This window comes from Lentinula edodes, assembly GCF_021015755.1.
Source record: "Lentinula edodes strain Le(Bin) 0899 ss11 chromosome Unknown C8R40scaffold_83, whole genome shotgun sequence".
Classification (NCBI taxonomy): domain Eukaryota; kingdom Fungi; phylum Basidiomycota; class Agaricomycetes; order Agaricales; family Omphalotaceae; genus Lentinula; species Lentinula edodes.
The window spans coordinates 33,607-61,464 of record NW_025764389.1 but is presented as its reverse complement, the minus strand read 5'-3'; the positions used below and the strand labels follow the sequence as shown (position 1 = coordinate 61,464).

At 45.5% G+C, this 27,858-nt stretch overlaps 11 protein-coding genes across 11 annotated transcripts; 6 read left to right on the top strand and 5 right to left on the bottom strand.

Annotated features, from left to right (window-relative positions):
* Positions 1-983: 983 nt before the first annotated feature.
* On the bottom strand, positions 984-1,769 carry C8R40DRAFT_1075226 (uncharacterized protein; the record flags this gene model as incomplete). Its single annotated transcript, XM_046226827.1, has 1 exon — positions 984-1,769. The coding sequence occupies one exon, from the start codon at positions 1,767-1,769 to the stop codon at positions 984-986; it is 786 nt and encodes a 261-aa protein (XP_046079023.1).
* Positions 1,770-2,696: 927 nt separating this feature from the next.
* Positions 2,697-3,642, top strand: C8R40DRAFT_1241928 (uncharacterized protein; the record flags this gene model as incomplete). The annotated part of the gene is made up of 5 exons (XM_046233559.1): positions 2,697-2,963; positions 3,032-3,141; positions 3,202-3,232; positions 3,303-3,405; positions 3,458-3,642. 5 exons carry the CDS (start codon positions 2,697-2,699, stop codon positions 3,640-3,642), a joined length of 696 nt encoding a protein of 231 aa, XP_046079022.1.
* A 1,530-nt stretch (positions 3,643-5,172) lies between these two features.
* On the bottom strand, positions 5,173-6,364 carry C8R40DRAFT_1241926 (uncharacterized protein). Its single transcript, XM_046233558.1, has 4 exons — positions 6,303-6,364; positions 5,774-6,243; positions 5,623-5,721; positions 5,173-5,556 (listed from the first exon to the last, which is right to left on the bottom strand). The coding sequence occupies exons 1-4, from the start codon at positions 6,315-6,317 to the stop codon at positions 5,250-5,252; spliced, it is 891 nt and encodes a 296-aa protein (XP_046079021.1). The 5' UTR covers positions 6,318-6,364; the 3' UTR covers positions 5,173-5,249.
* Positions 6,365-8,486: 2,122 nt separating this feature from the next.
* C8R40DRAFT_1063334 (uncharacterized protein) lies at positions 8,487-11,563 on the top strand (the record flags this gene model as incomplete). The annotated part of the gene is made up of 7 exons (XM_046225518.1): positions 8,487-8,548; positions 8,602-8,848; positions 8,907-9,141; positions 9,213-10,185; positions 10,244-10,406; positions 10,466-10,667; positions 10,734-11,563. The coding sequence occupies 7 exons, from the start codon at positions 8,487-8,489 to the stop codon at positions 11,561-11,563; spliced, it is 2,712 nt and encodes a 903-aa protein (XP_046079020.1).
* A 402-nt stretch (positions 11,564-11,965) lies between these two features.
* C8R40DRAFT_889275 (Aldo/keto reductase) lies at positions 11,966-13,947 on the top strand. The gene is made up of 10 exons (XM_046236590.1): positions 11,966-12,123; positions 12,204-12,308; positions 12,436-12,584; positions 12,665-12,777; positions 12,928-13,009; positions 13,076-13,170; positions 13,323-13,448; positions 13,513-13,565; positions 13,635-13,691; positions 13,767-13,947. Exons 1-10 carry the CDS (start codon positions 12,093-12,095, stop codon positions 13,778-13,780), a joined length of 825 nt encoding a protein of 274 aa, XP_046079019.1. The 5' UTR covers positions 11,966-12,092; the 3' UTR covers positions 13,781-13,947.
* Positions 13,948-14,024: 77 nt separating this feature from the next.
* Positions 14,025-15,337, bottom strand: C8R40DRAFT_889385 (uncharacterized protein). The gene is made up of 4 exons (XM_046236591.1): positions 15,133-15,337; positions 14,606-15,072; positions 14,447-14,545; positions 14,025-14,384 (listed from the first exon to the last, which is right to left on the bottom strand). Exons 1-4 carry the CDS (start codon positions 15,145-15,147, stop codon positions 14,114-14,116), a joined length of 852 nt encoding a protein of 283 aa, XP_046079018.1. The 5' UTR covers positions 15,148-15,337; the 3' UTR covers positions 14,025-14,113.
* Positions 15,338-16,164: 827 nt separating this feature from the next.
* Positions 16,165-17,436, top strand: C8R40DRAFT_889261 (uncharacterized protein). The gene is made up of 4 exons (XM_046236589.1): positions 16,165-16,223; positions 16,282-16,751; positions 16,803-16,901; positions 16,967-17,436. Exons 1-4 carry the CDS (start codon positions 16,209-16,211, stop codon positions 17,250-17,252), a joined length of 870 nt encoding a protein of 289 aa, XP_046079017.1. The 5' UTR covers positions 16,165-16,208; the 3' UTR covers positions 17,253-17,436.
* Positions 17,437-19,942: 2,506 nt separating this feature from the next.
* Positions 19,943-21,296, bottom strand: C8R40DRAFT_1136951 (uncharacterized protein). Its single transcript, XM_046229402.1, has 8 exons — positions 21,244-21,296; positions 20,871-21,188; positions 20,741-20,816; positions 20,640-20,687; positions 20,489-20,587; positions 20,384-20,440; positions 20,224-20,333; positions 19,943-20,162 (listed from the first exon to the last, which is right to left on the bottom strand). The coding sequence occupies exons 2-8, from the start codon at positions 21,041-21,043 to the stop codon at positions 20,159-20,161; spliced, it is 567 nt and encodes a 188-aa protein (XP_046079016.1). The 5' UTR covers positions 21,044-21,188; positions 21,244-21,296; the 3' UTR covers positions 19,943-20,158.
* A 1,085-nt stretch (positions 21,297-22,381) lies between these two features.
* Positions 22,382-24,845, top strand: C8R40DRAFT_889197 (P-loop containing nucleoside triphosphate hydrolase protein). The gene is made up of 2 exons (XM_046236587.1): positions 22,382-23,563; positions 23,629-24,845. The coding sequence occupies exons 1-2, from the start codon at positions 22,533-22,535 to the stop codon at positions 24,734-24,736; spliced, it is 2,139 nt and encodes a 712-aa protein (XP_046079015.1). The 5' UTR covers positions 22,382-22,532; the 3' UTR covers positions 24,737-24,845.
* On the top strand, positions 24,846-25,284 carry C8R40DRAFT_889198 (uncharacterized protein). The gene has a single exon (XM_046236588.1). It carries the CDS (start codon positions 24,955-24,957, stop codon positions 25,198-25,200), a length of 246 nt encoding a protein of 81 aa, XP_046079014.1. The 5' UTR covers positions 24,846-24,954; the 3' UTR covers positions 25,201-25,284.
* Positions 25,285-25,452: 168 nt separating this feature from the next.
* Positions 25,453-27,508, bottom strand: C8R40DRAFT_1063370 (MFS general substrate transporter; the record flags this gene model as incomplete). Its single annotated transcript, XM_046225519.1, has 13 exons — positions 25,453-25,566; positions 25,665-25,732; positions 25,796-25,845; positions 25,915-25,972; positions 26,032-26,224; positions 26,316-26,412; positions 26,465-26,814; positions 26,871-26,955; positions 27,016-27,093; positions 27,157-27,205; positions 27,261-27,289; positions 27,343-27,369; positions 27,426-27,508. The coding sequence occupies 13 exons, from the start codon at positions 27,506-27,508 to the stop codon at positions 25,453-25,455; spliced, it is 1,281 nt and encodes a 426-aa protein (XP_046079013.1).
* Positions 27,509-27,858: the final 350 nt, after the last annotated feature.

The following is a 27,858-nucleotide window of genomic DNA, read 5'->3' as shown; positions in this document are numbered from 1 at the left end:
GATCTCCCTAGTGATGTAAATGTGCAGTATCCTTCGGGGGTTCCGGCACACTGGTTTACAGCACCAAATACATCCTGATCCAGAGTAATAAAAATGGGCAATGCCTTTCAGGGTTTCCGGTGCACTGCTCACAATCGAGTGCAATAGATGGACATACCCTGCTTATACTGTCAAGCCTCTTCTATTCTGAAGCCCTTCCATGATTCCCCGAGGCACGGCACTGATTTTGGAACAAGTTTCAGGAAGAGCATTTACAGGAATAGTATATGCGCATTGTGCAAGGTGGCAATGAAATTTCCTGAAATCTCACATAAATGACATCCAACATTCTGTAACAACATACATAGTGTCATTGTCCCACAAATGAAAACCCACTGGTTAATTGACTTAAACCCTTGACAGGAAAAATGTAGAAATCACCTTGCTTGTCAAGGTCTATCTACCACCGACAATTGAAGCAGTTTCTGGTGTCTTTGTACACATGCACAAACAAATCAGTGATTTTCCCACAATAAGTGCGCACTATACGTGTGCTGTTTGGCCATGCTTCAAAGCTTCAAGTTCAGCCTTTTGGTTTTTCAACAACCCAATTACTATATCAGATTCAAGAAGCAGATTTTAATAATGCTAGTAGCCTAGCATACTTGATTGAGAATGAATCGTACTATGTAAGTAGACCCAGTAAGATCTGAGAACTAATTTGGAGACTTTTGACTTCAGAAATATATGATCATCATGTACTCAGTGACTCTTCCAGGCCTGAATAAGGTCGCCTTGAGCAAGCAAGGTGAGTCCCTCAGAATGAGGCCCTTTTCCAGTATACAATGGGGCAGATTGGCAAGGGGGACCAAATCCAAAGCATGTACTGTAGCACTGGCTCTAAATTCTGCAGCAACATAGGGTGAGCAATTTTTAACTACATAAATACAATTATATAAACCAAAGGGCCTGGCTGAAATATATAATGATGTCAACAATCTAGTCTACTCTTTCTCTGCAATGGCTGCTTCAACATAGCTCCAGAACTCTTCATCATCCATTCCTTCTACTAGATCCATGGATCTTACAACTAATACCCGTTTGTCCTTTCTCTCCAACTGGCTGAGATTCTCCAAAGTCTCCTGAATCTTCTCCTCAGCTGTATATTTATACTGGCCCCTCAGATCAACACAAACTACCACAGCTTGGATCTGGGTATCCAATAACTTTGCCAAATTGTAAGGCAAGAATTTATGCATGGTGATGTGATCAATGGGCCAGTAACAGCATGAAAAGTGCGTCAGAGATAATTTATGGACCTGGGGTGAGAATTGTTGATTTGGAGTATCCCGGGTACAGCGCAGGTGAGTCACTGTCTTCATCACTGGCAAGTTATAGCCATGGACTACCCGGAGCAGACCAGTGATAGTAAGCCAAGGAATACCACATTTAGGGTCGAAATACAGCAGCTCATGAAAAGTCCGCTGGGGAACAACAACCATTGTAATATTTGTGCACAGGGCGGACATAAGCTTTCCAAGTCCTGCTGTAAAATCATCCATGTACACATGATTGATATGAGATGCAAGGGCCAATCCAGATTCTCCTGCCAAGGTACGTTGCAGTAATAACACATGGTGTCGTGACCGGAGATGAACACTTTTGTATAAGCCAGGTGTGATCCAGGCATTGACCATTTTGGAAACTAGCACCAGTGATATAGCAGTTGGTTGATTTTTAGCTGCAATCAGCACAATTTCTTGAAATATTTCAATGGGTAGATCATCCATTCTAAGGATCAAAGGTCATTTATCTGTCCATTGTCCATGGTTGTGAGATTGGCAATGCAAACCTTGGCTATCGGAATGACACTAAGAGTTAAGGCAGCAACCTGTGAAAGGGTTTTTGTTCCCTGGCTTGCTTTGGGTCATGTATTTAAGGACAGATGCCAATGACTTGTCATTGAGTTACTCTGAGTAAATCAGAAGATCTTCTGTTTTGCACTGCACTCGTGAAACCATGTGGTCAGATGTTTGTGGAAGTTCGGAAATGATATCCTAGATCCAGACCTTTCAATCTGCTGCTGGTTATTCAACTTACGTGTGTCTTCTAGTGGGGTCACTTCCGACTTGCCCAGCATGTCCGATACATGTTCATTGGTCAAATGGGGGGAATAACACATGCAAGTGCAAACAATATTGGAAAATAACCTCCAACTTGCCCTGTATGCCCGCTGCCGACCCAACATCACTAATCCTTGCTAATGTATGAGCATCCAAATTAGAGGACCATGCATGCACTGAGAAGTAAAGTAAAATTTGCCCGGAGATCCCATTGCCGAATTGCCCAACTCATCCAGCTTGCCCGGAGGGACAGGAAACTGCATGCAAGCTGAAACTTCAATTTGAATATCACAGTAGTCACTGAGTGTATATGCTGCGTCACACATGCTATGACCTGCAGTGTACGTGAGTGAGTATAAAAAGTTGTTACTCGAATATTACACTGCAGTTTCCTCAGTCATCATGAAAACGGAAACTTCAATTTGAATATTGCAGCAGTCACTGAGTGTATGCTTCGTTACACCTGCTATGACCTGGAGTGCAAGGGAGTGAATATAAAAACGTGTTACTCAAATATTACACTGCAGTTTCCTCAGTCATCTGCTGGCCAGTTGACCCATTCCAATCACCCTATCACAGCTTATCACAATCAGAATGAAGTTCTTTTTTCAGTCCACAGTTATATGGGCATTACTGTTTACACTTTCATGTACTCACATAGGCAAATCGGCTCCTGTTGCTGTACCCAGAGAATTCAGCATCCAGGGAAATGCCACAACATTGGCCACCCGCGGTACACAGACCTACTACCGTGCCATCAAACTGGATGATAATACAAGCAACAAAGTAGGGACCCATCCTACCCAGCCAGAACTCAAGGCAGGTGACTTCTCTAACCAATGGGGCTATTACATGTTCCCTGTATGCACAAGCTGGGCTGCCATTTTGGTATGAATTCAAACACAAAACTGATACATAAATTCTTGTAGGACAAAGAAGATGCTATGTTCTGGGGTAACCAGCACAAAACTGATGCCTCTCATCAATTTGGCATGGTTGAGCTGGATTTTTCCCTTCCTGCTGGAGTGACCTTCTACAGGTGAGATTGGGGAATTTAGTTTTAAGAAATAGTATTGAGCTATTGTCATATCTTGTGTAGTTTTCCATCAGCCAACTCAGAGTGGACAACAGTATGTGGATGGATTACAGTTCCTTTATGATGCCTTTACTCATCCATTATTAATCCCTAACCTGGCTTAGTTTATAAGCGCAAACTACAATCCGTCATTGTCAAGAAGTGCGGATCGACCCTTACTTGAAGGGAAACATTATTCAGTGATTGAGGGACCTATGTCTTACACTGGTATGAACTATGTCTGATTAGGAGGTGCTCCCTTTAATTTTGACCATATTAGATGGATCTGGATCATATGCTCAAGAAACAAGCAGGGTTACTGGAAAACCCTTGACCCAACTGGCTATTGTAGCAGATGATGGACTGAAAGGTGTGACTGTGAAAAAGCTTTTTGTATATCAGGGAGATTCAAACTGGCAGGGAGGACCTCCATATAAGACAGTCAAACTTGTGTCTGAATCCTGACCGATTTTGATGTGTCAGTCAATAAACCCAGATGTAAATTATTTATGCCTATTGGTTAACAATGAGGTTACAAGGTTGTAGTTTACTAGGGAAGCCTTGTCCTTATGTATGGCAGTTTTTCCCCCTGCATTTGGTTGTAGTTTCTCCTACATACCATTTGGCAACAGGATTTCATCTCGATGAGTCTCAGTCTCAACATATTTGGGTTAACCACTGTTGGATAGAATTACATGCCTGTGTATGTGGAGACTCCCTGCTCCACTATGCACAGCATTCTTTGAAAGAGCAATATGCATGGGAGTCTGGTAAAACCAGCTTTGACATCACACGTGATTGCATTTGCTTCTTTTTCTTTACTGAACGCTCATCAGCACAGTGCACCTCTGTCGTCGTGACTCGTGAACCCTTTCCCTATCCTTTGGTCGGGCTATTTTTGATTCAAAAACACCAAACGTAAAGACTGAAGAACGCGAAGTACGGGTTTAGTGGACCACTGGAGCAGCAAGTCGATGGGGTCTTCAACCATTTATACATCTTTGAATGTGCCCACTATCATCACATCTCCCTCTGTCAACTGTCTCCAATGGTCAAGTGTTTTTCACTTCGAACCCTGCTAATAGTGTATGATGTGTATGATATCATACATATTATACAAACAGGAACTTACTGATGACTGAGAACCAAGATCCAGATTATAATCCCAATGAACTGCTGCAAGGCTTAGTGTCAATGGTAATGGAAACCGTTGAGTGATCTGCAGAACATTCTGTTGCAGGTTTTGAGGAAGATTCCCTAGATGAACTGCTTGGAATAGATGTATAGGCGCGTTAGGCACAAGATTCAGAGCCGCAGAGTATGGAAAGCGGCTGAAATGCAAAGCGGGAGGATCCATCCCATTGATAGCTCCAGGCGATGAGGAAGGTAAAGTGCAGCATTTTGAGCATTGATATGCAGTGGGAGTGGTGGATCCTGGACCTAAGGCCAAAGTGGATGTGGTTGGTGTGGTGGTTGGTTGAAGTTCATGTGGGTCAAGGGGTGGATGTGGTTGGTGTGGTGGTTGGTTGAAGTTCATGTGGGTCAAGGGATTCATCTGCAAAACCTGGATATTCGGCTAAGGGTCCGAAAGCAGTTGAAAGCATTTCCCAGCAGTGAAAGCACTCAGAGCAGCCTGCTCTCAGTGCTTTCGGTACTGGGATCTGCTGGGATCTGCTCTCAGCCCTTAGCCGAATATCCATGTTTTGCAGATGTTGTAGAAGACAGAATAAAGATACCGCTAACTTGAAGGATAAGATCTAGTCTTCAATATGATACATTTTAAGACCTCATGTCAAAGCAATATAGCTCATTTACATTCCTCGAGGGGACTGTCAGTTTACTTCCTTTCCGAATCCGTACTGTTCCTATGCAGGTCCAAAGTGGGTTTCCGTATCATAGTTGATAGTTCACCCACTCGTACACTAGAGCAAATTACTGATCCCAATGAAGTCTTGTGGAATACAGCATTCAAATGTAAACTCTTGAATGACATTTGACACTATTAGCAAGATTATTCTGATTATTCTGATTAAAACTTGGTACAACAACAATATATAATTGAGCTATACCAGTCATTCCCATTGTTTGACATTAGAAACTTCCCATGGTTCAACATCGGAAGCAAAGGGAATGTCATCCAGCACTTGAGACAGGTAAGTATTATAATAAGTGTTGAGGCCCCATAATGTTCGGGGACTCCTATAAGCACAATCCAGATCTACAAGTCTCCATTGATATTTCTTGCCAGATATTGGAGATGGGAGACTTGGCAGTCCACCTTCTTCTTTGCTCAAGACAGAGAGTATGTTATTGTAGCGTACATCATTGTGGATGATGTGTAGGGCAGCCAAATCAGAGCACAAGGTCTTTAAATCAGATCTTACTCCCACAAAACAAATATGGTATGAGAATAATGTATAGCAGAATGCAGTATTTGTTACACACCGTGCTCCATCTGGTAATGGCTTTCCAAGAGTAATAAGTCCGCCGAGTTTCTCAAGGAGTAAAAGTGACATTGGTCCAAAGTCAAACAACTCTACCGAGCTGCAAAGCTGAGTGATAAGGCAAGCACAAAACCAGTCTGCACAAAGCTTACCGGAACTTGAAGAAACCATAACATCGGGGAATAGCAGAGCCTTGCAGGCATTGTAGACCCTCATACATGATTGCCTCATTGGTTAAATCCTCACTGTGGTACTGTTTTGCGAGTTTCACCACGATCGGGGGAATCTGATATCCCAGTGTCTCATTGCCATAAGGGACTGAGCATTCACAATTGAATATCATACCCGTACGGCCATGCGATATCATTTCCCCCAAACGAATATGAAGTGTAAGATTCGCAGGTGTCGGAAGTTTAAAGGGTGGATCAGGATGCGGCTTGAGAACCTCTACCTCAAGTGCACGTTCAGGATCTTTTGCAAAATCATCATCGAGTATTCCGCTTTCTAGAGATGGAAGGCTTTGGCGGCGCAGGACAATTGGCAAGTCGGGTCCTTTCCAAGCGGTTTCGGGGGTAGAAATTTCGCCAGATATGATGATCACGGAGGACACCGCATTGAGGGGCTGACAATGAATGATCGCAGTCAATATTCATCATAACAGTCGAAGAGTTCAATACAAACCAACATACTGTCCATGGTCGGTTTCGAGATGGTGGTTCAAGTTGTTGATTGTGGTCAAGAATTTCATTCACGTGATATGCATAAACGCGACCGTTTGTTCCAGCTACCGATTGGCTAGATAACGCCGCCACGCCCACAGCGGAACTAAGTACTGATTGCTAGTTCCTTTCTCAAGAACACAATCTCTGAGCTTACTTAGATCATTGTGGAATGAATCTTCTTCACTCGTTGTGAGTTCTGGCCCGCAAAACTATCTCCGATCGGAGTCCGATGATATTTGGAATAGTATCAGCCTGAGACCCTCAAAGGAATTTTCTTTCATTACGTTATATACACTACTAGTAAATAGTATCACCTGTCACGATACAAGCCTTGATGCATAATGGGAGCTGAGAAGCGACTCAAAAGTTACCTCTTGAAATTTGAGGCAGAGGTTGAAATGAGGTTGTCAACACATTTTGCATAATGATGTTAGCAGAGAAAAGGAAATGCGCAAGACAGACAGCATTGGATTTTACACATGGATCCCACCTCCCGTGAACCACCGCAACACTACTTCGGCTAGTATACTTCATTCAATAGAGAAAATGCTATATAGTGGCGGTGAGTTGAGCACGAGCCACATTCGGTAGAAGGGGAGCTTACTTTTATTCGGACACTTGGATTCATTACCGTTGCATTTAGCTCGGGAAGATCAGATGCGAGAGGGTGATGAGCAGTTCCGACGATTCCATCCCAAAGCCTCGTAACGGTAAGGATACTAATATGGTTCGCGTCGTATTCGTAGCTGAAATCTGCGGGACGGGTGGGTCTTGAGAGGGAGGGAGGGGTATGAGGGATGGAGAGGTATGAGGCAGGGGGGGAGTATAAGCGGATGAAGGAAGAATGAAGACAAGTCACTCATGTATCCACATAACAGTCCCACTGCCTCCATCATAACAAACGATCCCACTCGCTCTCATCACCCCCCGCAGAATTATAATGAGAACCAGCAGCAGCAGCCCGTTCAATACGATCGAACACTCCGCAAGCAGCGGTCGATAGACTCTCACTTCTTAGAGGTCATGATATATCAACCACCGCAAATGTAGCCGCACCTGACACATTTGGCGTTGTCCCCATCGTATTGTTCGTTGACCTAGAGCCTGCAGCAGCGATATCGTCATCATAATCCAGTATCGGCACTACAAACAACCCCAGCGATGCCATACACGACGTGGAACGACCCATCGATGAGACACAAGACTAGAGCGTCTCAGACGCGGATATATCACATCCCAGTTGTTTGATGCAGTGGGGAGGTGTTGATGGAGAGTCGTTTGGGGATTTTGAGCGTTAACGTGTGGACGCCTGACCATGGAGATTCTTTCAACGTGGTAGTAGGAGTGGGATTAAGGGCGGGACGGGAGACGGAGAACAGAGAGGGGTCAGACTCGGACCATAAATAACAGAGACATATGTATTGGTGAAGATCCCATCCTTGCTACTCCATTCAGGATACATGGGAATAACTGATGAAACAGTCAAGGTTCACTGGCACGAAATGGCTCGCTGAGTAATATCATTAGAGCAGATTATCATTGGGAGGTCTGGGATGTTTACGGGGAGAGTGACAGACCTTTTCGAAAATTTCAGATTTAGAAGCATCCTTGACCTTGTTGAATCCGTGCTAATGACTAAGTGGGTGACCTAGAACGCTCTTCCTTCCATAATGACGAGAATAAGAATAAGGGTTTTATAAACCTTCGATGAATTTCTAAGTGGTTCCTCAAAATAAAAGCTAAGCCAGGCATTTTTTGTGAGTTCTTCATTCCCCCTAGGAAAAAAGATTCTTGAATGATATATGCTTCCGCTTTCAATGGAACGACGTAGCAATGATCCCTGAAGCTTGAAGGCTGACTTTGTCGGATTAGATCTTTGAGTTCAAGAAACTTTTCGACGAAGGAATACGTTTGACGGACCATATCGAGAACTATTGAGGAGCAGGTATAGCGCACGGCCAGGAATCGATATGTAAAGTGCGACTCAGAGACCTGGTGTTTCATTTACAACTTGCCACCTTGTCAAGACGGTCCCGAGACGATCCGTGACCGCTTTGGAGAAAACAGGTTTAAGCGCTTCCGTTATTTGAGCGCTTATGATTTACTGTCCACCTTTCCCGCTCTCGTTCTTCCTCGTTCATCAATGTCGGCGTCGCTCGGAAAACGAAAAGAACGAGACGAGAAAGATGCTTTCAAGCAACACGGGTGCGTACCATCTCAATAGTTTGTCGTCTTTGGCTAAAACAACAGTTTTCCAGATCCACACTATTTGTATCCAATCTACCCTACACAGCAACTTCCACCGATCTGCAAACACTTTTTTCGGATATCGCACCTGTACGGAGCGCTTTTGTTGTCACAGAATCCGGGACAGGTGTATCCAAAGGCGTAGGCTATGTATCGTTTTCTATCAAAGAAGATGCTGAAGCTGCGTTCGATAAAATATCCACGGATGGATTGAACCTCGTTGGACGGAGTCTTCGTGTTCAGTGGGCTGATAGCAAAGTGGGTTGTCATAATCAACTATATTGGTTCACTCATAGACGTACTTGGATTTGGATAGCCTAAAGAAAAAGGCGAAAAAGGCGAACAAGTGAAGAAGGAAACGAAACCTATACCTCCACCTAGACCGAGTTATCCTAAAGCTACTCATGACCCTCTCGCGATCCGTACAATTGTCGTATCAGGAATTCCTGCGGAAATAGACACGAAAGTCCTCTGGAAAAAGTTTAGAAAATGTGAAGGAGCGGAGAAGGTTGATTGGCCGGTGAGCCATTCTTCGGAACAGGCTGATACAGGTGTGTTTATTTTATTTTTTCCTTTTCGTAAATAGCTCATCTTGCATTATCTCAATAACTTCATTCCAAAGCTCATGTTGTGTTTGCTACTCCCCAAAACGCACTCGAAGCTGTCACTAAACTTCACGCACACGTATTCAAAGGGAATCTACTCTCGGTCGAACTCAAGAAACGGTTGGATAACTTGACCAAATCTATGGTCAATCCAAACCAGGCCTCCACCACATCCACCGCTGCTGCTCCTACTCGTGCAGCACGATTGATTGTGAGGAATATTCCATTCAATACCTCACAGCAGGACCTTCGTGCCTTGTTCCTTCCTTACGGCCCTATCTACTCTATACACATTCCTCTCGAAACCAAAACCGACGACGCCAACGTTGCCAACGACGGAGAGGAGCCGTCTCAAAAATCGAATTCTCAACCGAGGTCACAATCCCGAACCCGAGGATTCGCGTTCGTATGGATGAATAGTAAAAAGGACGCGGAACGGGCCATGGAAGGATGTAATGGAACTGTACTACGTGCAGGGATGGCGGAGAATATGATTAGCGATAAACAGAAGAGGAAGAAGCAGAGGCGGGTGGAGAAAAAGATGAAGGAAAGGATGAAGAAAGGAATTGTTGGGGAAGAGAAAGACGAGGATGAAGGGGAAGAGTCCGACCAAGAAGAAGATAATGAGCACAGCTTGGATGAGAGAATCATCGCTGTCGATTGGGCACTCAGTAAAGACAAGTGGGAGGAGGAAAAAGCCAAACTTGGCAAGGCGGATGACGACGGTGACCAAATGGAAGACGATGCAGCTTCGGGTAGCGGGAGCAGCTCGGATTCGTCTAGCGGTACTGGTTCGGAAGATGAAGATGGTATCGGGCTTCACGACGACGGGGACGAGTCGGGATCGGATTACAGCGGTGACGATGATAACAAAAGCGATGGAGAGGAGGAGGTTCCCGTTAAACCAGAACTGCCTGCCCCTGAAGCTGGTACTACGCTGTTTGTTCGGAACGTGCCCTTTACTGCAACCGAAGATGAACTCAGAACGCTGTACGTGTTTTCCTGTTTTTCATCGACCCATTACGAACCATTTTTTCTCATTACCTAGATTCCGAGCGTTCGGACCTCTTCGTTATGCTCGAATAACCATGGATCCCGAAACAGGACGTTCTCGAGGAACTGGGTTTGCTTGCTTCTGGAACAAGGAGGACGCGGATAAAGTCGTTGCTCAGAGTGATTTGTTGCGAGCAGAAACCGGTTCCAACGAGACCGTGAGGTTCCCGTAGCTATCGATTTTCCATCTCATTACTCATTCGATTCAACCCCATAGCCAAAACAAAATCCATTCAAACTTCCCTCTATACTTACTCCGGACCCCTCCTCGAGTTTGGCCCGCAGCCTCGTCTTACAAGGTCGAACTCTCGACGTCGTACGGGCCGTCACCCGCGATCAAGCGGGAAAACTAAAAGAAGAGGGTGAAAGACGGAGAGAGAAAGCAGACAAAAGGAACATGTATCTTTTACGCGAAGGAGGTGGGTTTCACTTTCAATCTTTGTTTGTACATTGAAACAATCTAACATATACCTTCGTTCATCTAGTTATTCTACCAAACTCCCCAGCAGCAACCCTCCTTTCTCCTGCAGACCTCGAACGGCGTTCGTCTTCTTTCACTGCTAGGAAAAACCTTCTCAAAACAAATCCTTCATTATACATCTCCAAAACACGTCTCAGTATCAGACAGATACCGATCTTTGTCACTGAACGCATGCTTAGACGGCTAGCGGCTCATGCAGTGAAGATGTTCAACAAGGAAGTGAAGGGTGGGGAGAGAAAAGGGCTGACGGAGGATGAATTGACTGTCGAACCAGAGGCTGAGGCGGAGGGCGACGCCGACATTCAGGAAAAAAACGATAAGGAGGGCAAGAAACGTAAAACGTTTGGTCGTAGTAAACCCAACCTCACCAAACAAGCCAAACTTGTCCGACAACAAGAACGCGTTGATCCGATTACAGGTAAAGGCCGAAGTAAAGGATATGGATTCCTTGAGCTGAACACCCATGCGGACGCTCTCCGTGTTTTACGTTGGGCGAATAACAATCCGAGTGTTGCCGAACTTTGGGAGGGATGGTGGAAGGAGGAATTAGTGGCATTGTTGAAGGCGGAGAAAAGTAAACCTGAGAATGAAAAGGAGGAGTCGAGGATCAAGAGAGTCGAAGGGGAAATCGAGAAACTTGAGAGTGCTGGTGGTGGTGGTACTGCGCTGAAGAAAAGCAGAGGCACGGTGATAGTGGAGTTTTCGATTGAGAATGTACAGGTTGTGCAACGAAGAAGGGTCATGCAGGATGAACGGAGGAAGGTGGGCAGCGTTCCTATGCTATTTCGAACCCTGACGTTGATTTGTGACTGTGCTCTTCATTTCACAGGCTGATCCGACACAAAAGACACAAAAGAGGGATCCAAAGAAGGCGGCGGTGGTCCCTTCTCAAACTTGGAAAGAGGAATCTGAAGAACCGGCCCCAAGGAAGAAACGCAAGGTTGACGAAGTGAACAGACTGAAGAGTATAGAGGACGTGAAGGATAAGGACGTGAAGGATGGAAAAATGTTGAAAAAGCCAGGTCAGAGTGTTGGTTTTGTCATCGGGAGGAAGCGGAAGGAACGTAGGAAAGGGAAGTAGGAATACAGTATATAGAGTGGTCTACTTCGGTCCTTTTTTAAACATTTTCAGTGATTGTCAGACCACATTACACTATGCCGTCCAATGTCAACGTACCTAGATAAGCGCCCTCTGGTCGTCGTGGCCAAGGCGCTCTTTCTCAAAATAGATTAAGTGCTTCTTAAACCCCACGTCGTCGCACGATACTTTATGACAGTGATATCCTCATGATTCTCACGAATTCGTCAGCTTGAACTCTTTCCACCATCATCGCAGCTAACCTCCTCATAAACGTCGACGACCATGCCTTGGGATCTTGTCAAACTGAACAGTGGTAAGTACCTCAATTCGTTTACCCCACGCGTGTATAATCAATGGATTTATTGGTCATGTTTTTTCATTTTTCATGCATAGGCTATGAAATGCCCACTATCGCGTTCGGTACTTGGAAATTAGGCAATGGGGATGGTCCTATAAACCAAGTGGATCAGGCTATCAATGTTGGCTTTAGTCATATCGGTGAATGAGTTTTGGTTTGTTAGTTGAGTTTAATGAACTTGAAGCTAACGAAAGACGCCCTCTCCTTCAATTATCACTACACCTTCCTCAACGGACGCCTCCTCTCGCTGCCTTTGACTTCACCCAGACACCGCTCAAGCCTACCGCAATGAAGCTGAGGCAGGTAAAGCCATCCTCGACAGCGGGCTGAAGCGCTCAGAGATATTCATAACTACGAAATATTCCGGCTTGAACGGGCTTGATATCAAGACTTCGATCAAGAATAGTTTAAAAAATGTAGGTTTTTTCGTTCACTATTCCTTCTCTTGGTTTCGTTTGTGTTTGCGATATAACCGGATACTAATCATGAACATTAGCTTGGAGTCACCTACGTTGATTTATACCTTATCCACCACCCCCGCCTCGCTGTTCCGGATATTCCAACTGCGTGGAAGGAGATGGAGAAGTTGAAAGAACAGGGTGTTGTCAAGTAAGTCAGAACTCACGGACGACTAGGCTACGTATATTCCGCACTTTGTCCCGTCTTCACCTTCATGATGCCTTCCGACTCGGAATCACTGGCATTTTCCACCCTATGTTTACGTCGTCTTACTCTTATTCCTCTTACCTCCGATTTTAGGAGCATTGGTGTTAGTAACTTTGGTGTCAATGACCTTGCTGTCCTTTTAGCCTCAGCAAAGGTTCCCCCAGCTGCGAATCAGGTATGTGTTTCAACCTTGCGCCTCGTTAATTACCAGCATAGGTTATTCAAAACTTGTGTTTGGCAGATATTGCTGCATCCCTATGTTTACGCTACCCAAGCTCCCATTATCGAGTACGCGAAGAAGCACAACATTGTGATTGAAGCTTATAGTGCTCTCATGTAAGTATTCAAACTTTGAGCTCCGGTTTGGTTTAATCATTCACTAACGTACTTCCTTCAAAATACCTCTGTGTACCTGTACCTTCCTGCACTGTGTACCTGTACCTTCCTGCACTGTGTACCTGTACCTTCCTGCACTGTGTTCACATCAGCCCTTTGACACAGCGCCCAGGTGGTCCAGTCGACGTTCCAGTCAAGGAACTCGCCAAAAAACTTAACGTAGCGCCGGAACAAGTTCTATTAGCCTGGGTGAAAGCCAAGGGGGCTGTCGCTGTCACGTACGTCTTTCTGATGTGCGAATATTCTGCGAGGGTACTTAAGTCGATGATTCCTTCACTGTAGTACCAGCTCAAAGAAAGACAGACTCCAACGATACCTTGACGCGGGTGATATATGTGCGTCTTCCTTCTTTATCCTATTTATATCCCTTCGATGTTGACCGTTCTACCTCCACACCGTTATAGCTCTCAGTGACGCGGAGATCACTGCAATCGACTCTGCCGGAGCTGGTGGCGTTAGGGGTAGTGCAGGCACGTCTCGGAAACTGTTAACAGGTGTTCTGATGTTTGCCGCTTTTGCTGCACTCGTCATTGTAGGGCTCCAGAAGTAAAGGATAAGTTGTTCTATTCCGCCGAATTCAAGAAATTTCCATAAGCGCCCAAATAGAGAAAGCTCAATTTGATTCAGTGGATCGTTCAATTGACTACAGTCTTCGGCATGGCTCGTGAAATTTATCTCTTGGCCAATCAAAGTTGGAGACACCATATATCAAAATTTGAATTTGCACTTAAAAGTGCACGGCACCTGCGGGGAACTAATGGTAGCAAGATTCTAGTCCCTTATTAAACTACACATATTCCATTTACTCAAGTTCTTCTAATGACTCGGAGTAAACACCATTTATCAATTGATCTATCTATCCAAGCCTAGAAATTCCACATCTTTACTCTTCGAATGGCTTGTAAACATTCTCTAAAACTCCGGGAAGATGATAATCATAAAATGACTGAACATTTTCCAGAGTTGTGGAAGTTCTAAAAGCACCATTAAATCCCGCTAGCCTCCAGCCATATGTCCTTCCTGAGATTGGAGACGGGAGACTGGGAAGACCACCTTGTTCAAGACTTAATGTAGAGAGAATGTTTTGATATCCCATATCATCATGAACAATGCGCAAATGAGCCAAATCAGAGCATAAGCCCTCTATATCGGACCTAATAAAAGCAAGAAGTAGATTTCAGGATGGTCCATAAGTATTGTAAAATATATTATGTACTTTGCGGAATCTGTCACTGGTTGATCAAGAGTGAGAAGTCCTCCAAGCTCCTCAAGCAGTAAAATTGACATAGGTCCGAAGTCAAAGAATTCAAGTGCGCTGGAAAAGCGAATGAGTCAAGCTATTATTCAAACATGCAAGTAAACCATCATATCTCACCGAACCTGGAAAAAGCCATAGCAACGTGGAATAGAAGAACCTTGTAAACATTTTATTCCCTCATACATGATTGCTTCCTTTTTCACATCATCACTCTTGTATCGTTTTGCAAGCTTGACCACCATTGGAGGAATGATATATTCCAGAGTCTCATTTCCGTAGGGGATAAAGCATTCGCACTTGAAAACAATACTGCTCTGGCCCTCAGATAACACATTCCCCAAACGGATCTGAAGGGTCAAATTTGCAGGCGCCGGGATTTCAAAAGGTGGATCAGGATAAGGCTTGCAGTAGTCAGAAAAAGTTCGATTCTCAATCTTCGTGGCGTAGTCATCGAGAACTCCGGTTTCCAAAGATGGAACGCTCTGCCGTTGCAAGACAACTGGTATGGTAGGACCTTTCCAAGTTTCGTTGGGAGTGCCAATCTCGCCGGATACAATGATAACATTGGAGACGGCATTGAGTGGCTGACAGCGGATGGATCATTAGTGACCTGTACGGTTCTTCAAAGCAATGGACTTACATACCAAGAAGTTGGCCATTGCGTTACAAAAGATGTGTGTATAAGGACAATAATTAATGAAGAGTCCAGATGGTCGCTGCTGAAAGAGAGTAGTCAGAATCACATGGGGCAATTGTTTCGATCCGATTAGATCTAACACTTAATTAATAAGGATTCACTGTATAGGTCAAGCAAGTAGGCGATACACCCAAAACCGAACACGGGCTCTCATACGCTTCACGATGGAAACGGATCATAATCGGAGAGTCACAGCCATGTGAAGAAGTTTTGAACCGGTTAAACCTGAAGTTAGTCCATTGGGTACGTGCTTTTAATGTAACTAAAGACTGAAGATGAGCTAAGTTTTTTTCGGATAGCTGGGTGGCTCTGAGCGATCTGGCTTCTCCAACTCAGAGGCAGTGATTGATGATCGCTGCTGGTACCTATGTACTATGTATTCAATGTATACCCATGATATCCCAGGAGAAGCGACTCAGATATCATTATTCATGAACGCTTACAACGAAAGTCATTGGTGTTCAACGTTCAGATCTCGTTCGCAATCGCCTGTTGCTACAGTCTTCAACACATGTAGCCACGATCTCCACTCTTCTTTCATCCGTCTACAAGGACTTGTCAATTTTCTCAGACCAGCATTTCACTCATTCGCATATCCATGTTCTAGCATAGTTGGATATACTCAATGTCTATCTCTCCGGGGCGCTACTGCATGGTAATTATGACTGGTGACTCACCGCATTTGCAAAGATGTTCGATAACTCCCGAGTATATCTCACGTCACACCTGAGAGGCGAAGCCATTTACAGCTATGTAGGAAAACTTGACGATGAAGCAACTATGTATCCCACGCCTTAGTACCATAGTCTTAGGTTAATAGCTGTTAAGTAAAAAGAAAAGAAGCAACTATGTAGAAGTCCAATTAATATTAGTGGCTGACAGAAGGTGCAATGCACACGGTAAACGATGAAGGATGGGTTTTGAAATGTTTGCATCTCGCCAATTGAAGTTGTCCATGCGATATCACGTGTGACGGTTACTTCCTCTTCTTCGCCACAATCATCATCTCGAAGCTAGGAAACCATGAGCAATATCTTGGTGCGTCTTTGGTTCTTTTGGACTGTTGCTAGTATTGACCGCCATTATTCACTGTAAGCCCCTCAATGCTGTATCTGCCGTCATCATTATATCTGGCGAAATCGGTACTACCAACGATGCTTGGAAAGGACCTGACATACCAGTTGTCTTGCGTCGGCCAAGCCTTCCATCACTAGACAGCGGGATTCTCGATGATGATTACGCAAAAAAACCTGAAAACACCCACAACATAGATGTTCTTAAGCCACATCCTGATCCACCTTTCAAACTTCCACCACCTGGGAATCTTTCACTCCATATCCGGTTGGGGAAAATGATATCGACAGGGCGCACAGGCATGCTCTTTGACTGTGAATGCTCGGTTCCCTCTGGGAATGAGACATTAGGATATCAGATTCCACCAATTGTGGTCAAGCTTGCAAGACAGTACCATAGTGAGGATTTGACCAAAGAAGCAATCATGTATGAGGGTCTGCAATGCTTACAAGGCTCTGCTATACCTAGATGCTATGGCTTTTTCCAGTTCCGGTAAGGATTGTGTAGCTGGTACTGTGGCTGCCTCTTGACACAGCTCCTCAGCTCAACTGACTTCTTTGACTTTGGACCAATGTCCCTTTTACTCCTCGAGAAGCTCGGCAGACATCTTACCCTTGGTGAACCCTTACCAGACGGAGCAGAGTGCGTGATAAACACTGCTTCTCCATCACATTAAACTCATACCGTTTTCATTTTGGGGGGGCAAGATCTGAATTAGAGACCTTGTGCTCTGATTTAGCTTCCCTACACATCATCCACAATGATCTACGTTATGCCAACATACTCTGTGTTTTGAGCCAAGAACAAGGTGGAATTCCAAGTCTCCCATCCCCGATATCTGGCAAGTCATATCAATGGAGACTTGTAGATTTGGACTGTGCATACAGGACTGCCCAAGATCTATGGGGTGTTCAAACTTACTATAATACTTACCTGTCCCGAGTGCTTGATAACGTTCCCTTTGGTTGTATTGTTGAACCATGGGAATGGTAGTCGAGTCATTGCCTTAATGATTTACTCAGATTTGTATATCAAGCAAATCGGTCACTCTGGTCTCATTCAGGTCTCATCCTGCTTTACAGTGCCAAATACTCATGCTTAAATTTTAACCAATAGACACACCACATTGCGGATAGACAAATTTCTGCTATTCTGATCAGAACATCCTCCTCATCACCTTTTGCTAATTGATGGATCATCCCGAATCTAAAAGAACATCCGTGTCAACTCTCATCCTCTGACTACTGTTTTGAAATCATTACAGTCGACTCCCTCTTAACCCATACCCCTATAAACCCATACTCCCTTATACTCCATACATTTTCTGGGTTACCGACCTCGTTTGCAGGGAAATGCCATGCATAACCCATAACTCTCCCATACCCCATAATCCATACCTTTTTGGGGTATTCTCCGCTATATTTTTACCCATAACCCATACCTTGATTGCTATCATTGCATTTGATACTCCCAAAATGGGATCAGTAAGTAAACAATTGGCATAAAATCAATACAAAACCAATAAAATGGTCGATTTACACTAATTTTGAGCTAACATAACCCATGTATGGGGTGTTACAGCTCCCGATTAGGCAAATTGTCACGTATGTCACTTAGTGTGACCACCCCATAAACCCATACTCTCCCATAACCCATAGGTCTGGACGTCCACGGAGGGGTATGGGTTAAGAGGGAGTCGACTGTAGTCTCAATGTAATGGGTCTGATGGCTCCAGCTCCAAGCAGTCAAGTCGGCGTTGCTGTTGTCATCCTGCGCCGCATTTCCAATTTTTTCCCTGCCACGGCTAGAGGTGCCACCGTGGCCTGCAATCACATGTGCATAATTCCGCCCGTCTTCCATTTACTGTGAAATAAGTATAAATAAAATCTTACGGATACATGGATGGTCCACCAGGTCCGAGATGTACAACAAGACAATTTCCTCGTTGTTTGCCTGTGATACCTCTACCTTCCCGAGAACCACAGATTAATGCAATTCATGGTCTGTGGGCATAACATCAGGAAAGATGCACAAGGCCATCTCATATTGAGGTAGAAAGTGAACCAGCGGTCCAAGATGAAGTCAAACAACAGCTACTTAATCCACTGGATTTGCTTTTACATGTGAGCAGCCCAAGCAAGCCTGGAAGCCAAGTGATCACCATTGTCGACATCCTGATAGACAAGGTATCCAAAACATTTACGGTCATTCCTTCAAACCCAAACACCATATTTTTGGCAAATGATAAGTCATGCCAACCCTCAAAATGGTGTGATTGATCAACTTCAATGTGATGTTCAAAAAGATGGAACATGGTTCAACTACCCTAGATGGGGGAGTTTGACTATTGGATCCAATCTGGGGCAAGGCGAACATGGAAAACATACTGCAGGATTCAGTGATCATGCATTGAATGTTGGAGGATATAGGCAATGCTTAGCAGCACTCTGTGAAGTTAAAACATTCTGGGCATATAAGAGTGAACATATGCATGCTCTCTCCGGACCTTCAAATGGAACAAAGGATGCAAATCATAAAGACAAAGTATTTGCCCAAATTCCAGGTGAAACTGATGTGCTTGATTGGAACTTGCGGGGTACGGCCACTAAGGCTCTAAAACAGGTCTGTCAATCTCAATCAGGACTGTGGCATACTTACTATGCTGTTGAAACTGATGCAGATGATATACAATGATACTTATTACGCCACTTGGACAAATGGAGAGCATATCCTCATTGTCTTACGCACAGGTGTGGATGAGCTGACAGTTACAACGCATAACTATAACGGTCCTGGCGGGCAAAGATCACACCGGTGGGATGATTCAGATGTGCTTGCAGCTTTGTTTGGAATGTGTTGTGCTGCAATTGATAGTAAATTTCTGGGTGATCAAAATTTGATACAACATCTTATTGGGCTGGTGTATTGATGAGTGGATTTCATCAACTTTATTTATTGAAACTTCGGTTTAGTAATTTTCCAGTTTGTTACAAAGGAATTTTTTTAGAGTGAAAATTTGAGCTTGCTTGACAGTGAACCCGGTCTATGATTGCTATAGCTATGCAAATAGGGGGAAAATTTTAGTTTGGAGTACTGATCAAAGCTTGGAGTATCCATTGACATTATGAGGTCAAAATGAAATTTAGGGTTCATCCTTAAGCCCAATGGCCTGTGACTCCAGGAGGTCTAGCGGTGGTCTAGTGCAGACAGTGTTCTTTACACCTTCGATTTTACACCCATAATCGCTTCCACAGGGGGCAAATAGCACAAACTCCTTCCCATTGCAAATGAAGCTGTACGCATTGCCATTTGTCAACTCTCAGGGTGTTGGCGCACCCTACGTCTCCGGTGTGTGTAGAGAGATACATATAGAAGAATCATTCAACAATTTTGAAAGTCGCCCGACTAACATATCGCTGGTACACTGTACTACAGGCTATAAAAACGACGATGCTCAACGTACCACCAGCTTGATCAGCTGAGCATGGCTCACCCACGTTTTGAGCTACTGCGGCTCCTAATAAAGAAATATGCTGCATTCATGAAAGCGGCGTTGAAGAATCACATTGGGGTTTTGAAGAAGCCGTAGCTTTGATATCACCCTGGTCGATGTTGTAGGTGTGACTGATGGAAAGCAAGTTTCAGAGAGCTCGCGGCTTTCATACTCTTATATCACAAGCAAATTGGAGGTCTAGTCGAATGGATTGCTCTCATAAGATCGATGGATTCTTTGTGCCACATTCTGATAAGAGAATGACCATCAGGACTAATGTACTAGCATGGAAACTGTGACGATATATCGGGAGGTCGTTCTCTCTCGTTCTTTGTAATTGACTGTCTTCCTTTCATACACCCAGGTATTGGCCATTCGAAGAATTGCAGGTATACGTGTCATCCATTCAACTGCCACGAAAGTCAAACAGCATGAATGGCGGCACACACGCTAGATAAATTCCCCTCATACCTAGTCTTGTAAGGATCAAAAACGAACATGGTCACAAAATCGCCATACGGCTCTGCAGATATTTTGCAAGAACCCACGTTCTTGAAGCCTAGGCTTACATACCAATCTCGCTGAAACGGAGTGAATTAGAACGCTGGACCCTCCGTGCAGAATCACGCACATTTTCAGGACTCTGAGTGATAAGACCAACATCCCACCCTCTTCCGTCCTTAGCTGCCTAGGATATTGTGAGTTTACCACGATGATATCAACACAGCGGACGTACGAATGCTAGTACGGCCTTCATGACTGCTGTACCGAACCCACGATTCTGGAAGTGGCGATCTGTGACAAGCATATTCACGTAGAACGTATCCGTTGGCATCTAGAATTTTTCTTGATCTCGTTTCTTGTTATATGAAACTAACCTAGCATACTAAGGAGAGCCCGTGCTCGGCTTTGAGTGTATCGCCTACTTGCTTGACCTATGCGGTGAATATAAACTCAGTCGAAGAGCCAACTAGTTTGAGATTCCAACCTCCCCCCAAAATGCGCGAGTATCCGGAGATATAGCGGCGGAAAGTTGGTCAAAGCCAAGTTCTCGTTGTTCCTTCCTTCAAAAGAGGTTAGTGAATAAATGGAGAGAGCGATCAGCAGATCCGACATACGTTGCCCAAAGAGATTGACCCGGCTCCCAGCAGAAAGCAGCAGATATCATGGGGGCAGGCCATAGATCCCTTTCAGTTGTGACGAAAATATGGCCCACCAAGTTGGCAGCTTGCACAATGGCTCTCGCATAGAGCTTGAGAATGTCGATATCGTTGCCGGTGTAGCATTTCATTACGAGTTCCTCGATTTCTACGAAAAATAAGTATTGGTATTCTCCCGTAAACTAGCCTTGGATAATCAATGAAAACCACATGAACCTCCTTCGTCGTTGCAGAAAGTGTTGACTATAAGCGGAACGGCCTCGTCGATCTGTGACTCTGGCGGCTAATTAGCGCTCGAAGAAACTTATGAGCTACGAAGCAGTCCGCGTACCAGTCAAAGCATCTATAAGGTGTACACGCATCGTAGAGAACAAGCTCAGGATGATGATTCACACGGTCAAGTCCGACCTTTTCGTGCTTCTTCCGACGATGCTTCAACACTTCGCTATCTATTACATACTACCGCGAAAATCATAATAGTCCCCTCATTGTTCATGCTCGAAATCCGCTATTCATTTCGTCCAGATGGCGGAAGCCCTATAGGGTGCCACGTGTGGACGTGGCGACGTCTGGAGAGGTCTCGAGGTTGTCGATTGTGCTGCTAGAGTGATCATTGACAAGGATTCAAATATCCAAAGACCCAAAGGATTTCCATCTTCACACCGCTTCAATCACGCCAACTTATTTGATTTCTCTATAGCATGGCATGGACATGGTAAACATCGGAGGAAGGACGCGAGATACTGAGGTCAGACCTAGACTGTGTTTGCATCCGTTGAGATTCTTTCCCGCTTTACTTTCCATTCGTTGTTCATCACCTTCAACCTCAGGCGGCCCAATTACACTGCGATCGCAATTACAAGCCTAAATATGTCTCTTCGTGGGTCATATTACCTTCCGCATATCATCGTCTTCTCTCGCATCCAAAAGTTATATATACGCCCTTGCTCGATTAAAGAAATCTGGCTACATGTTCGACGACCAGTGTTGCCGTCCTGTGGCGCCTATTGACTTGGGTTTGGAACAGCAACGCCATTGACAGTTATTTAGTTCCCCGAGTCTCTTGCGTGGTTTTGCAAAGTCTTTCCTTCCTTTCCCTTCTCTGTTGTAGATGTCTCAAGATGAAAGATCTGTCCAAACCCTCGCCGACGACGAGTCGAAAGCCACTCTTTTGGACTCGACGCACACGACGACCAAGGCATCTACAAAGCAATCTATCGGCCCTGAAGGAAGGGTACCGACTCTCGATTTCGCTGCATATGATACTTGTACTACTACACGTACACATATAAACAACGGTGGAGCTGTATTTAATTAGCGTGGCGTGAACTACACGTGATCGTTCAATAATTCAAATTTTTTGTAAACCACTCCACTCCGTAACTGTTCTTTTCCTATTCTCACTCCTATTCTTTTGCTTGCGTTTTCTCAACAAACCCTTCGCAGCGACAGAGCACACACACGCGTTCTCGACCTCCCTCATCTCCAACTTGACATTTCTATACACCGTCAGTCGCGTCGTATCGCGTCTCCCTCTTGCGCTGTTTGTATCTCTCCCTTGCGCTGTGGCACCCTCCTCTTGTGGTCTAGTATCTCCCTCGCGTCGTCGCGTGGTGACAAATGGCAATAACCCCAGCCGCAAGAGTCCGAGTTATCGCACGTCTCCGGCCTCCATTACCTGGAGAAGTGTGTGATGATGGGGTGCGTGTTGTTTCGCATGTGCATCGTGGTGGTGAGAAGGAAAAAGAGAACGTGAACGACACCCAACCCTCCGACCTCGCACCCGGAATTCTAATCCTCAAAGACCCTTCATCATCGAGTTTAACCCAACAAACCCAGCACTACCCCTTTCATTCTGCGTACACCCCGCACTCCACCTCCGCGGCGCTATTCACGCGGGACGTGTTACCGCTGCTCAACAACGTATTGGGTGGGTCGACAGTGACAATATTCGCATATGGTGTGACGAGTTCCGGGAAAACACACACCATGCAGGGGGAGGAAGGGATTATCGGGATGGTTGTGGATGAGTTGTTCAAAGGAGAAGGGGAATTGGATATTTCAATGTCATATTTGGAATTATACCTCGACGCACCCTATGACCTCCTTGTACCCCCCACTCAACGGAGGAAACTCCAAATTCTATCTACCGTATCGCGTGGGACGAATCCCAATCCCAAAAATACCACTTTCGGACACACAATCCACCTCCCCCACCTGTCCACGCACCCGATCTCCTCCGTTGCGGAGTTCCACACCCTCTACCAAAGAGGAGTGCGCCACCGCTCCACCGGGGCAACACTGCTGAACTCCGGTTCCTCCCGCAGCCACGCGGTGTTGACGTTCTACATCGGAGCGAGAGGTAAACTGCACCTCCTGGACCTGGCTGGGTCAGAGAACAACAACCTCACGGGGAACGATCCACAGAGGATGCGGGAGAGCGCGGCGATTAATACGAGTTTGTCGGCGTTGGGACAGGTCGTGGGGGCGTTGAATGAGAAGAGTGGGGGGAGTGGTGCAAGAATCCCCTACCGCTCCTCCAACCTCACGCGTCTACTCTCCGACGCTCTAGGCGGCACTTCTTTAGCGCTGCTCATCGTATGTCTGGCTCCGGGGGTTAAGTTCCGGGGTGATCTCGTTAGGAGCGTTAAGTGAGTTCAACGAACGTCCTTTTTTCCTTCTTTGCTTTTAATTGATTACTCGTTTTACATTAAAGCTTCGCCTCCAAAGCACAACGAATCCAGAATAAACTCCCTCCCCCACCCCCTCCACCTGCGCATCCTGCAGCAACCACCCCCCTCTCATCGATATCGAAGAAACCCACCGTCCCATCGTCCAAGACGTTCAATTTTGCTGTTCCTTTTCGGTCTTCCAACACCGCCTTGCCTTCATCCTCCTCGACATCAACGTTAAGGACAACGTCAACATCAACATCAACATCAGCTGTTTCCCGTCCTCCCCGTCTCCTCCGTCCATCCCGTCCATCCCGCACCCGTCTGAGTGTCCACACCCATTCCCGAACCCGGTCAGGGTCAGGCTCGAACCACAACTCGAACTCAAACCCCTCGTATTTGTCTTTACACCGTTCTTCCCTACCGTGTTCCTCGATCTCATCGTCCCGGTCTTCCCGGTCCTCCTTACCCCGACTATCCTCGCGACCCTTGCGATCATCGTTAAATTCGTGCTCCTCGCGACGATTGTCAACTGCGTTATCCTCCGTACCCCTCCCCATCCCCCGAAAATCATTCATCCCGCTCCCTCTCCCTCTTGCACAGCCGCGTTTGGGTGTCCTTGTGCCCCGTAGTTCCTTCGCTCCTCCTGTTCCACCTCTTGCCCCTGTTTGGCAGTTTTCTCGCGGTACACATCCTCCGGGGGGTTCTGTGAGCACAGATACCACTCCTTCTACAAGTGCTACCACTGCTAGTACGTCAACTACACCTGCACCTGCAGAGAACCACACAACAAACCTATCCCCAGTCCCCGAACGTGTCGAGGCTTTGTACCTACCGAGGTCGAGGATTGGTCGATATAGTGGCGGCGGTGGTGGTGGTGGTGGTGGTAGAGGAATAAGGAGATCCTCCATTCCCTCCTTTCTCAGAGAAGCAAGAAGCGATGTAGATGCGCGAGATGAACAACAAATACGAGCTGACAAGAAACACCAAGACAGTGGAGAAGATACGATCTCCTCAGGGGATGTGGATGTGGATGTGATGGATGTGATGATGATGGATGGGGTGATGGATGACGAGGAGGGTCGGGAGCTGGTCGGTTTTTGTGAAGAAAAGGAGGAGCCGAAGGTAGGGGGGGTGATGGTGGTGGTATAGAAAGAACCGACCGAATAAATCTAGTACCAGTACGTTTAACGGATCCAGGGGAGTTGCCTAATGAACTTGCAAGTACGTATCTCATTCACACCTGTCATTGCTTATATTTCCAATGAACATCTCAATGTTTGTCCAATTCTTCGGCGTGATTCATCAATTGTCTCAAAACTTCGCAATCATTTGTGCAAATTTATGTCACTTCCGAACCTAATCCCAGCATGATAAACCCACAGCTGAACATGGTTGGCCTCCTACAATCCATGTGGCTTTTGGGAGAGGGATCGCCTGTGCAAGATCAGATCGCAGATGTCCAGCAGCCATCTACCGACAATCTGAAACACGCGGGCCTTGTAATTATGCAACTAGGTAATATGTCTCACCAGGACATGGGCATATTACAGATAAGAGGGGAGAGGCAAGTAGACGTGGCTCTCGGACAAACACACAGCAGTACGCGTCATTGACAGCCCGAGGCAAAACACGTCTCGAATACAAGTATCTGGGTCGAAATTAAAGTATGACAGACTATGGACTATATAGATATTCTAATGCAAGCGTACTTGCACGGGGGTGGAAAAGGTTTATACAATTGCACGGAAGGTATAGCAGAGGTACTGTGAGATAGGGGTAATATGTATGCGGTGTGTATGCCATTTGTAAAGCGGTCGAAAATATCAACAATCCAGTCGAAAGATTTCGAGGATCGCTTGCCTAACTTATGCCTTCTCAGAAGCATTAGCAGTAGCGGCCGCTTTTGCCTTTGCCTTTTTGCGCTCGTAAATCATGATCAGCATTACTACCATGAGGGCTACTCCAGCGAGTGCGAATACCTAATGAAATGAACCGATCAGTCATTTGAATCAAAAAGATAAGGTACGAAGTCCGTGACATGCCCAGAGCAAGGAAATTAAATGGATGAGGGACTTACACCACTGAACACGGCAGGCTTCCACCAAACGTACTCGGTCGTCAGAAGAGCTCCCTCGATAGATCCACCTGTTTCGCCAATAAATGAGCGGAAGTTTTAGGAATGAGAGTGTTGAGTCAAGCTCTACGCACCGACTAGAGCACCGATACCGGAAAGAGTGAAGCCAATGCCCATACGAGCGCTGAATAAATCATCAGCCACAGGAAACGCAGGTCGAAGGCAGCCTTCTTCGTGTTGAACAAGCACTCACCCAACTTCCATCTGGTCTGTAGCGAATCCAGCCAGGAGGGGATTAGCAAGAGATATAACTGGTGAATTCAAAAGAATCAGAAGGGTTAGAGGGGGGGACAGAGATATCAAATCGCACATGTTCCTGCGCAATATCCATAGAGAATAGCAATGACGATGAAGCTGCCTACAGATTTCGCTCCGATCATGCCTAACATTACAACGGAGCACCCGAACATGCCCATCGTAATGAGATTTGGCACACCAACTTTGTTAGCGAGAAAACCAGGACTGAGACGTCCAAGGAAGCTGAACACGTTCAAAATGACCAACTGCAACCGCAACGATAAAGAAAGAAAAAAAAAGACAACGAAGATGATCAGTCTCATTTCATGATGTATATAAGGAGGAAAGAGTATTCACGACGTAGAAGTTGATGTGGGAGGAAAGACCGTGTTTCTCGGCGTCGAGTTGGATGTAGAATAACGGATAGTAGTAGCCAATGGAAAAGATGATCAGACTACGCAACAAAGATCAACACTCGTGTTCGAAAACAAGAAAAAAAAACAAACCCTAAACAGCCCATGACATAGGCTCCATCTTTAGAGAACTTGATGATAGCGGTCTTGAAAGGCATCAACGTAGGCGGAGGGGGAAGCCTCGTGCGCATCAGGGCACACGCAATGACCAGTATACCCGTGAGCAAAGCAGCATTGGCGACGGCCGCAGTCTTGAACCCATTCGTGTTCAGAAGGTTATTAAGCATGATAGGTTGTATGATAGACCCCATTGACGATCCAGATGCGACTATGGTCATAGCGAGTGCGCGTCGTTGTCTGAAATAATGTGATACGACGGCGATACAGGGAAGGTACATCATTCCTTGCGCAATTCCGCAACCGAGACCTTGCGCGAGGAAATTCTAAGGGGAAGAGGTGAATCGAGGCATCATGATAAAAAAGGAAATCAGCATCGAACCTGGTAGAAGCTATCTGGTTTAGCAAGACATAAAAGCCATAGACACACGATATCCAGTACAGCGCCTCCCCATACCATGTGATAACTAACAGATAGAGGAAACAGCGTTAGGTATGGATGGACCAGATGAGAATATGGAACTCACAAGTATCCTTTGTCGAAAAGCCTTCCTGATACCAAACCGATGAATATTGACATTGACGCGTTTACGCCACCGATCCATCTTCATATCAAGTCTTTATGAGCCCCTTCGACACAGCTTGTATATGTTTAACATGATACACACGAAATTGTAGAGGCGGTCTCATTAGTGATGTATACCGTGGTGTAATAAGCTGAGCGAAGAAGTTAAGTAAACGCGATTGCGGGACATGGGATGTTTCAACAGACCTTGGTAAACACCAAAGGATGCCGAATAACTTGACAGAGTGTTTAGAAAAAAGCACAAGCACTATCGGGATGAAATACTCACCCAAATCCACAGAACTGCACAAGAAATCTATTGTACGTTCAACGACTTTTCACAACCTAACTGGGCCAAGATGCGGTACTCACGCTCCCAAAACCGTGGCCCATCCAGCAAGGCCACCTTCAGGAAAGTCCAAGGGTACTGGATTAGCGGGGCTCTCTTTCTTCATCTCGTTGTTCGACGCCGAGGCGTCTGTCTCTGATACGGCCTGACTGCTAGTTTCTTTTTCAACAGGGTTCTTCGGCTCTGGCGAGTGGGACATTTCCAAGGGAGAATGGAAAAACCAAAATGGTGAGAGGGACGGATTCACTGCGAACGTCAAAAAACATTCTGATCAGGTATTTCTACTACCTCGGTCAACGTTCGGGGGTGAATGACACAGGTTCGCCGAGACTCTGAGTATTGCCTGAACTTTTTTTGAATTACAAATGATGAGGTCACTCGCCGAGCTGGAAAAGAAGCATCGATTCTGCAGTTTATTTTCGGAGTGCTGGAGTTCTCGGGATACTGTAGCTAGCT

Excerpts from the sequence above, each read along its gene's own strand:
- C8R40DRAFT_1241926 (XM_046233558.1), bottom strand. Across the intron at positions 5,722-5,773 it reads TATGGTTTCTTCAAGTTCCG|CTCGGTAGAGTTGTTTGACT; the intron begins GTAAGCTTTGTG and ends TCAGCTTTGCAG. Across the intron at positions 5,557-5,622 it reads CCATTACCAGATGGAGCACG|ATCTGATTTAAAGACCTTGT; the intron begins GTGTGTAACAAA and ends TGTGGGAGTAAG.
- C8R40DRAFT_889275 (XM_046236590.1), top strand. The coding sequence starts at position 12,093 with ATGCCTTGGGATCTTGTCAAACTGAACAGTG. Across the intron at positions 13,449-13,512 it reads AAGGGGGCTGTCGCTGTCAC|TACCAGCTCAAAGAAAGACA; the intron begins GTACGTCTTTCT and ends CCTTCACTGTAG. Across the intron at positions 13,566-13,634 it reads CCTTGACGCGGGTGATATAT|CTCTCAGTGACGCGGAGATC; the intron begins GTGCGTCTTCCT and ends ACACCGTTATAG.
- C8R40DRAFT_889385 (XM_046236591.1), bottom strand. Across the intron at positions 14,546-14,605 it reads TATGGCTTTTTCCAGGTTCG|CGCACTTGAATTCTTTGACT; the intron begins GTGAGATATGAT and ends TCGCTTTTCCAG. Across the intron at positions 14,385-14,446 it reads CCAGTGACAGATTCCGCAAA|GTCCGATATAGAGGGCTTAT; the intron begins GTACATAATATA and ends TGCTTTTATTAG.
- C8R40DRAFT_889261 (XM_046236589.1), top strand. Across the intron at positions 16,752-16,802 it reads TATGGCTTTTTCCAGTTCCG|CTCAACTGACTTCTTTGACT; the intron begins GTAAGGATTGTG and ends ACAGCTCCTCAG. Across the intron at positions 16,902-16,966 it reads CCCTTACCAGACGGAGCAGA|ATCTGAATTAGAGACCTTGT; the intron begins GTGCGTGATAAA and ends TGGGGGGGCAAG.
- C8R40DRAFT_1136951 (XM_046229402.1), bottom strand. The coding sequence starts at position 21,043 with ATGAAATGCTACACCGGCAACGATATCGACATTCTCAAGCTCTATGCG. Across the intron at positions 20,817-20,870 it reads GGTCAATCTCTTTGGGCAAC|GAAGGAACAACGAGAACTTG; the intron begins GTATGTCGGATC and ends CCTCTTTTGAAG. Across the intron at positions 20,441-20,488 it reads TGAAGGCCGTACTAGCATTC|GCAGCTAAGGACGGAAGAGG; the intron begins GTACGTCCGCTG and ends ACAATATCCTAG.
- C8R40DRAFT_889197 (XM_046236587.1), top strand. The coding sequence starts at position 22,533 with ATGGCAATAACCCCAGCCGCAAGAGTCCGAGTTATCGCACGTCTCCGG. Across the intron at positions 23,564-23,628 it reads GATCTCGTTAGGAGCGTTAA|CTTCGCCTCCAAAGCACAAC; the intron begins GTGAGTTCAACG and ends TTTACATTAAAG.
- C8R40DRAFT_889198 (XM_046236588.1), top strand. The coding sequence starts at position 24,955 with ATGATAAACCCACAGCTGAACATGGTTGGCCTCCTACAATCCATGTGG.